This window comes from Triticum urartu, chromosome 5A (genome assembly GCF_056163025.1).
Source record: "Triticum urartu cultivar PI428250 chromosome 5A, HENAU_Tu73, whole genome shotgun sequence".
NCBI lineage: Eukaryota > Viridiplantae > Streptophyta > Magnoliopsida > Poales > Poaceae > Triticum > Triticum urartu.
In genome coordinates, this window is record NC_141877.1 from 134,641,813 (window position 1) to 134,650,805 (window position 8,993).

At 45.4% G+C, this 8,993-nt stretch overlaps 1 protein-coding gene across 3 annotated transcripts; it reads right to left on the minus strand.

Annotated features, from left to right (window-relative positions):
* Positions 1–4,244: 4,244 nt before the first annotated feature.
* Positions 4,245–6,489, minus strand: LOC125555760 (uncharacterized). Of its 3 annotated transcripts, none has more exons than XM_048718614.2 (7): positions 6,054–6,489; positions 5,884–5,929; positions 5,706–5,768; positions 5,532–5,600; positions 5,331–5,399; positions 5,153–5,224; positions 4,245–5,025 (listed from the first exon to the last, which is right to left on the minus strand). In XM_048718614.2, the coding sequence occupies exons 1-7, from the start codon at positions 6,278–6,280 to the stop codon at positions 4,522–4,524; spliced, it is 1,050 nt and encodes a 349-aa protein (XP_048574571.1). In that variant the 5' UTR covers positions 6,281–6,489; the 3' UTR covers positions 4,245–4,521. The 3 variants fall into 3 exon arrangements, with proteins under 3 accessions (XP_048574571.1, XP_048574570.1, XP_048574572.1); XM_048718613.2 differs by having other exon boundaries at positions 5,706–5,771; XM_048718615.2 differs by lacking the exon at positions 5,153–5,224 and having other exon boundaries at positions 5,706–5,771; positions 6,054–6,488.
* Between the last annotated feature and the right edge of the window lie 2,504 nt (positions 6,490–8,993).

The following is an 8,993-nucleotide window of genomic DNA, read 5'->3' on the forward strand; positions in this document are numbered from 1 at the left end:
GCAAGCATAACAATTTTAATATTTATGAAAATAACATGGGCATGTATTAGACATGGCATTCTACAAACTACTCCATAAGCACAAATTCATATGATGCACAGATTAATTACTACTCCCTCCATTCCTAATTCTAGTGCGCGCTTGGGTTGAGATGCAATACCAATGCATGTGCTGGTGCATGTCCTTTGGACCATTATATCCATCCACCAACTCTGCCCAGCACCATGTGCAAAGCTCCTCGGCCACACACTCGCTCGCATGCAAGGAGGCTGTGCCACGCCCATGTGCATCCACATGGCTACTTTTGTCCAAACATGCAACTACGCACTACAATTCGGAACATGGATAAAAAGTTTGCACGCACTATAAAGTGGAACAGAGGGAGTATGATTTTTGCAAAATGGAACATGTTGTTAACAGATTGACAAATTTAGCATGATGGCAACTTTAGAACAAGAATGTGTCATGCTACATCAACCCTACATGGAAACCAAGGGCATGGCATCAAAGTACACATAACATATACCAAATCACATGAAGGAATCACATGCATATGAGCAAAGTATTAGTGTCAACCATCATGACAAGTTTGAATGTTTTAACAGTTTCAACAGTTAACATCAGGAGGCACTTTTGCAATGAAGATTAAAGCACTCAAATGGATCTTAAAATGAACACAAATGCATGTATCACGTAGAGCACAGAGAGTAGAACAATTTACATATATAAATCATTGCCATAGGATGAACAGGGAGAAAGATATAGCCATCACAGTAATGCATGATGATGTTTGAATTCAGGGACTTGGTGGAACATGGGCCTCAGGCAAAAATTGGACGGGATGGATTGGGCGGCCGTTTGGTCCGCGGGACGGCAATGTACTGGGACGAGGCGGTCCAGGTCGCTGGAGGAGGAACAATCAGGCGGGTTGAGGGTTAGGGGTGGTTTTCGGACCCTCCGATCGTAATCGGATGGTTTCGGACCGAGGGAGGGGTAGGTTGGGCCTAGTGGGCTGTGTAAGAGGGAACAAGGTCTGTGGGAGAGAAGAGAGAGAGGTCCGGCAACAGTTTTCGGATACCGAAAACGTCTGATGTTTTATCCGGCTATAGTGTCGTTATAGTTATCCGTTGGGGTATCAAACGGACTCCAAATGCGACGAAATTTGACAGGCGGTCTACCTACAGTATAACCAGACCGCACACCAACTTTCAACCCATTCCGAGAACATTTTATCCCAGTTATAAAATAATACTCCCTCCATTGCTGAATATAGGGTGTATAGTTTTTGGCACAAAAATTAAAGAACACACGTGGAGGGTAAATTTCACAAGTTTTGGGCAAGATTACACCTGACTAATTGACATGAGAAAACAGAGGACCTTGCCTAATATAAGTAAATGTAATCAAATCCCTAAAAAAATTATCCAAACAAGTGGTGCAACGTAATACACCTTATATTTCGGATTTTTACTCAAAAATCTATACACCTTATATCAAGGAACGGAGGGAGTATTTTGGAGGTGCCGCGGGCGCGTGCGAGTGTGGTTGATCTCAGAACAGTCAACGAAAGAGATGGGGAGATGCGACAACTACAAACGGACACAAGTTTTGAAAAGAATGATAGCACGAGTGCTGATGCAATGCGAATAATGCAACGATGAATGCAACAAACAATTGAAACACACGGCGACAACAAAACTAAATGGAAGGCAACTGGAGTGTCGGTCTCGGGGCGTCACACGTACCAGTGATATAAATAGGAGGGACCAGAAATCTGAGAGCTGCCAACTTTATTACACAGCTCGAAAGCTCCGGAGTGATTAGCTTGGAAGTTCCGACGTGAAAAAGATAGCAACTTTCAGATGCTTAGACGGGCTGACCAACAAGCATTCAGAAGCTCCGAGGGGTACATTTGGGTTGTGGCACACTCTATGTTGTTGCTTTGGAAATTCCGACCCATTTGCTTCATAAATTCCTACATGGCAACAGAAGGTTTACTAGTAGATTCGGTGATTCTGAGATGGATACTTTGTGGCTCTGAAAGGGCAGTGTTTATGGAAAAACTATACCTGGTGAGTGTTATGGTGATTCAGGCTGGAAGAACTTGAAAGCTCTGAAGAGAATGAAACTAGGTAAATATAGTGGGATCTTCAAAGGAATTTGAGGGGTTTTGGAGTTTAATATTTAAGCACATGGAAGAAGAAGCTCCTCACTACATCCTCGTCCCCTTTTGATAGTGTCAACATGTCTATAGACTCAATGCGATCTTGACCCTTTAAAATGAAGAGGACAAATCTTCTGGCTTGGCCAACAACTGTCTTGATACATATTGTAGGGGCACCTTCTATTTATTTGATGCACCCACAAAGAACTTTTCCTAAAATAAACTTGCAAGAGGCATTAATTCCTTGAGATATGTTGACATTAATTAAAAAAGTCACCAAGGGGATTAGATGTAGTTTCAGTAGTCTCGGCAACGTCCAACAATTTGTTTGGACAGAACATGCCCGATTAGGCTCTATTGAATACACAACCTCCAGCATTCTGGTAGCCCGGGTAACGTCCAACAGTTGAGTGGACGGAAAGAGGTTCAGCCAAACGACTTTAAACAGACATCCTCCACAAATCTAATAAGCCCCAACAATATCCAACAACCAGGTAGTAGGAAAGGCCGAGTGGACATAACAATCATCCAAACGAGCAACGGGCCAAACATCCAACCCCATCCTCCCTACACACCAACACGAGAGATGCTACATGAAGAGGCAACACAAACCATGCAACCCCAAAGGAGCTGTCACACAAAAAGAGAGAAGGAACTAGGACCCGATGACCTCAATCGTTTGGGTAGCTCCAGCAATGTCAACGACCGAGTGGACGGAGAGCGGTGACCAACAAAAAAAAGAATGATGTGAAGGCGACACCCCCCACCCATGCGCACGACAATACATGCATGCCTGACACAAAAAACAACCGAACCAGAGGGCCTATGGAATGTGGCCCACTGGTCATGGACCACCAGCTTCAGCGCCACGGTGAGGCACGGCGCAACTCGATCGGACAGTCCGGAGGCCGCCAGCCAAGCAGAGTGTGGCACCGTGAATCGATAGGGCGAAGTAGGAGGCATGTGAGGTTGCAGATGGCCTGAGGAGACCGATACTCCAACATCCTTTAAAGAAGTATAATAATCTTATTATGCAAAATAAACTAAGTGAATAGCGAGTTTTTGTCATGCAGTATAGGTACCATCGCAACCGCTCGAAGACCCAACCGCAATGGCTTGGAGACCATGGACATACTTAGGCCCTGTTTGTTTCGGATTTTGGGACCAGATTCAGCTTTGCCAATGAAGCCAAATCTGGAATCTGAAACAAACAACTGTTTGAAATCAGCTTTGCCAGTCAAGATGAATCTGAATTTGGGCCATTTTTAATGCAATTTCCTGAAGCACCTCAAAGTGTACTTCGGTGGTGAAGCTGATTCCCAGAATCAGCTTCGGCACTGAAGCGAAGCGAATGCACAGATGATTAAAATCCAAGCAAAGCTGAAACAAACAGGGCCTTAGGACCGCTCCATCCTCCAAAAATCAGCTCCACTTCACCAAAATTATTTTGTAGCACATCCACCCAATAGTTGTGGCTTCACCGTAGAGTAGAGCAGTGAAGCTTGTTTGGCTTCCAGCTAGCTCCAGCTTCAAAGTATGAAAAGTTTTGGCGGAAAAGGTCTATTATGGGTTGCATGACGCGAGGAAACAAAATGAAAGAGGTATCCACTTATAAGTGACAGTGATGGATAATTTTTCCCCAACTCAACAAAGACTCTATGAACTATTATTTTAAAAACACCCTCGGAGAGCTTCATGAAAAACAAAGAGTTAGGCCAAATTTGAGGGTTTTTTTTGGCGGAGCAAGACATTGTATATCTACCACGTTTAGCTTATGTTTCTTTATAAATAAATAAAAAAGCGGAGCAGGCACTTGCTTCCACGCAGCGAACGCCTCCATCGTCACGGCACATTGGCGCCCACGGCCACCACTCTTGCTCCTGTGTGACCGGGCAAGAGCTTCGTAAGCACGATACGCATGAGCACCATTATTGGTGCATACCCCACTTTTACTAGTTAGTATTATAGATTGCAGAAAAAATGCATTTGCAGCATGACAACACACAGTTCCAGTGTGAAATTGATTTTATGCTCCTCACCTCACTCACAGCGGATTTTCTAATTATTAGAATTGAGTCTATAGGAATGCAAATGCAAAGACTCTGCACAGAATATTCTCAAGATTTGAAGACAATTCGACATACTGAACTGGTTCCTAGTTCCTACATCAGGCCTACTACCAAATGGCGAACTAAAATGCCATGGTAGCATCAGACTTATTATTCTTACTCCGTGCAATTTTTCACCAGCCCATGCAACTTCCGCATTCACACTTGACCAAATAAGCTTCGTTTTTTCACGCGGAGAACAAACGATATGGCGCGCCCCAACCATGGTGCAAGTTCATCTGAACATGATCATGTCGCTTGCAAAGTGGAATACAAGCGCACGACGAGGTTGGCTCCAATGGTAACGGCGAAGATGATGGCAAGAATGGCCATTGAAGCAGCTCTACGATCCATGGTCACCACGGCTACACCCTTTGCTGCCGCCTTCTTGCTGCCACCATCTTGTACAAGCTTCATCCTCGTCTCATTCCACCCCGTGTTCGCTGGTCTCTTCTTCTCTGCTGGCTTGAACAGAGCTGGCAGTGAAGGACATGTGGGTGAGTCGATGGGCGCGACCGGCTCTTGTGCCGGCGGTTTCTGCTCCTCGTGCTTCGATACGTTCTCCATTGTGGCTGTTTCGGTCATGGTATCCACTTTCAGTTGCTCTGAGATTTGTGATTGATGCGCTGTCATCTGTGTTGATGCGGTCTCTTGATCATCGTCATGTCCTTGCCCGATATGTTCTTCATGGGCGACCTCCGGGATGTTGATGGTAAGAGCGCTTTCATCAGAGTTCTTCACACCTTCGGTGGCCTAAACATGACAATTCAGAGGAAACAGGCAGAATAAATAAGGCTCCGACCACTGTAGGCATGGATCACCAATGAACACTCAGAGCTGCTTTGAACAAATTAAATTGAGGCAAGAAAAACCAATATACATTTGGTGTGATCTCATTCTCAACGCAACTCTTCACTTTAGTTTGGTCAGGATTATTCACATCTTCACTGTCCTGAAGCCAAAATTTGGTTGAATTTCCGGAAGTGAACAGCAAGGCGATACATATTACACAAGAGAGTTTTTTGTTATCACAGTTGTGCATAGGAAATAGAACTGACCGTATCATTAACGACTTCGACACGTTCCTTGCTTGCATTTGGATCAAACTTATCTGTAGGTTTGCTGTCCTGAAAACCAAATTAAGAAAAATATTCACAAAAGTAAGGCACCGGCAGCAAATATTGCAGGCAATACACGCATGGTGTGTCTTAATAATTAATTACTGTAAATTTCTCCAGAAGTTCTGCAGAGAGACAGACCAATTCGTCAGCAACGATTTCATCCACCTGCTCCGGAATCTCATGAAGCTCCTCTGCTTCCTTACCATCCTGAAACCATATTTTCAGAGCATTTTCACACAAACAAGTCTTATTTTGCAAACTTAAATCAACACAAAATATTTCAGACAGCATGCAGATTATACGGAGACTAACCAACCCATCAGCTTCAACCTCTCTATCCTCCCTGCCCAGATTCTCATCAGATTGATCAGACTTCTGCTGAATCAACAAATTTCAACCAATATGTTTTGTTAAAATCATCTAAACTCACATGAAAAGGGAAAGAGATCAAGAACACTAAGTTCTAACTAATGAAACCCTCAGTCCACACCTGCTCCTTCTCCACAACCCCACCATCCAGAACGTCCTCCTCCTTGCTGCAAAATCCGCCAGAAGAAACTCAATCCAATCATCTCGGACGCGTAACAAACGGAACGGATGAAATGCTAAACGAACCGAGACTAATAACTAGCCCAAGAAAAAAGGGATTTCTTCCCGTACCCGCGGCGGTCCTTCTTGGCGCCCTTGCCGTCGCCACGGCGCCGCCACGCGACGACGGCGGCGCCGACGATCGCGCCTCCGACGAGGAGCAGCGCCCCGACGCCCTGCGGCGTGCCGACGCGCGCGCACACGCGGGTCCTCATGGCGCCGCCGCGCCCCGCCACCTCCTCTCGCGATTCTTGCGCGGTGCAAAGATCGCCTCTGCCCCTTCCGCTGCCCACTTCCATGACAGCGACGGCGGCAGTTAAGACAAGACGAAGCTCCAACAATATTGTTCGCTGCAGTTAAGTTGGGGAGCTGGGACGGGACGCCGACGCTTGGTTCGCGTGTTCTTGCGCGCGTTCTAGAGGGACACGAAGAGGGGAGAGAGAAGGTTGGGAGGTTCTAGGTACGAGATACGATGGAAGTTATGGCCGGTTCAATCGCACCATGCCCACAACACTCGGATCATGAATGGAAAGTCTCTTTCGACTGGCCAAAGGAGAAACCTACTCATCTTCAAACTGCCACGAAGTTCAACTTTTTTGCTATACTATATACAGGACCTCAGAGAAATTCATTACTACAAACCTCGGAGAAATATTCCATAATTGGTCCTTAGCCGCCTTACCCTAAACCTTCTCTGTCAATAGATGTACGAGACATTTGTACAATCCACATATGAAGATAAGGGGAAAAGAACAATTTAGGTGTTGTTTAAAAAGTCCTCTCACGTCACTTTTGGGCCAAGAGAAGATAGAGTCCAAGTCCCCCATTTTCTGGACTCAGATTCGGACTGCACAGACATATCTGACTCAAAATGCCAAGATCTCTTTCATCCGAACTCCGATTTGGGTGATTCTTTTTTGTTGTTGGAAAGTTTATGATGCGACCCCGTCTTCGAAGAAGAGGGAGTTCAAGGGGAGGTCCGATCTTCACGGCGTAGGATCGATAAATGGATGGGGGTAACTAGCTGCAAGCAGCCAAAAAAATGGAAAATAAGAGATTATGACCCGACGAGGAGGATGCTCACCGGAGCTTGCAATCCGAACATTCACCGATCCACAGCCCGCAATACTACCCCACACAACCACACTCAAGTCGTGGAGCACGGGATAGGTGCAATCCTCAAGGGAAACCACGAACTCTAACCCACACAACACGATCTAGCCGTGGAGCACGAATTAGGAGCAATTTCTCAAGGAATCATGAGAATAAGGATAACAAGAGCTCTCCAATCTCAGGAGGAATCTATGTCTTTGGTCTTTGATAGAAATGGCAAAAGTCCCTAACGAAGGGAAGAGCTAGCCTATTTATAATCGGGACAACCCCATGGATAGTTGTGAAAGAGAACTAGCTTCTGGATCCAGCTTAGGTGTGAAAGTGAACCAGCTTTGTTTGACTAAATGGCTTCAAGACTTAATGACGTAGCTTCTGGAAAACTCTCGTTGGAGGTGGTTGGCAGTTCTCGAACAAACATTGTTCACTGGGGTCGAACAATGTTTCCTTCAGCAGAAGACTCGAGTTCTAAAAATCTTTCGCAAGTTGGAATATCCAAACTCGTGCAAAACATTGTTTCGTCAGAACCGGAACAATGTTTCTTTAGCAGACAACTCATTCTTCATGAATTCCTAACTTTGTTTTCTCGCCATAAAACATTGTTTTGCACGGACTGGAATGTGTTTGGCCATCTTCGATGTCGCACCTGAGTTCAACCAACAACAAAGGAGGTGAAGGCACAACCATGTTTTCAAGGTCAAATGATAGACTTAAGTTAGCGTTCACCTGATCATGTATTTGCATTGCGCGACTTCTTGTAATTGGAGCGTTGATGGTTGGTGGTGTGGTGCCCATGGTTGGGATGTCCTCATCATCCTCCCCCTCTTGAGAAGGAGTCGTCCTCGACTCTAAAGGCCCAAAGTATGGGGAAAGATCGGAGACATTGAAGGTTGGGCTAACACCATATTCTTCTGGAAGATCGATCTTGTAAGCATTGTCGTTGATTTTCTCGAGCACCGCAAATGGTCCATCACCGCGTGGCTGCAACTTGCACTTGCGCTGCTCAGGAAAACGGTCCTTCTAAAGGTGTACCCATACCAAATCGCCTTGCTCGAACACCAGCTTCTTCCTGGTCTTGTTTACCCACTTCGCATATTGTTCAGTCATTTTCTCAATGTTCTCCTTTGCCTGGGCATGAAGTTTCTTGACGAAATCAGCACGCTTACTTGCGTCAAGGCTAGTTCATTCCTACAATGGCAAAGGTAAAAGATCGATGGGAGCAATAGGTTTGAAGCCATAAACAAGTCCAAATGGGCAAAATTTAGTGGTCGAATGTACCACCCTGTTATAAGCGAACTCCACATGAGGTAGGCACTCTTCCCACATCTTCAAATTCTTCTTGAGGACTGCTCGCAACATCATGGGCAATGTCCGGTTGACAAATTCAGTCTATCCATCAGTTTGTGGGTGGCATGTCGTGGAAAATAGGAGCTTGGTGCCAAGTTTTCCCCACAAGGTCTTTCAAAAGTAGGGCAGAAATTTGGTGTCACGGTCAGGCACAATCGTGCGTGGTACTCCATGTAGCCGCACAATTTCCCTGAAAAAAAATCAGCAATGTGTGAAGCATCATCGCTCTTATGACATGGGATAAAATGTGCCATTTTGCTAAAACGATCAACTACCACAAACACCGAGTCACTCCCCCTCTTAGTCCATGGTAAACCAAGAACAAAATCCATAGAAATATCTTCCCACGGAGTATTCGGGATAGATAGAGGAGTATATAAACCATGAGGATTCAAGCGAGACTTGGCTTTGTGACAAATCTCGCATCTCATCACGTAGCATTCCACGTCACGTCTCATTCGCGGCCAAAAGAAGTGATCAACGAGCACACTTTCAGTTTTCTTGGCTCCAAAATGTCTCATGAGACCACCAGCATGAGCCTCCCGCAAGAGCAAC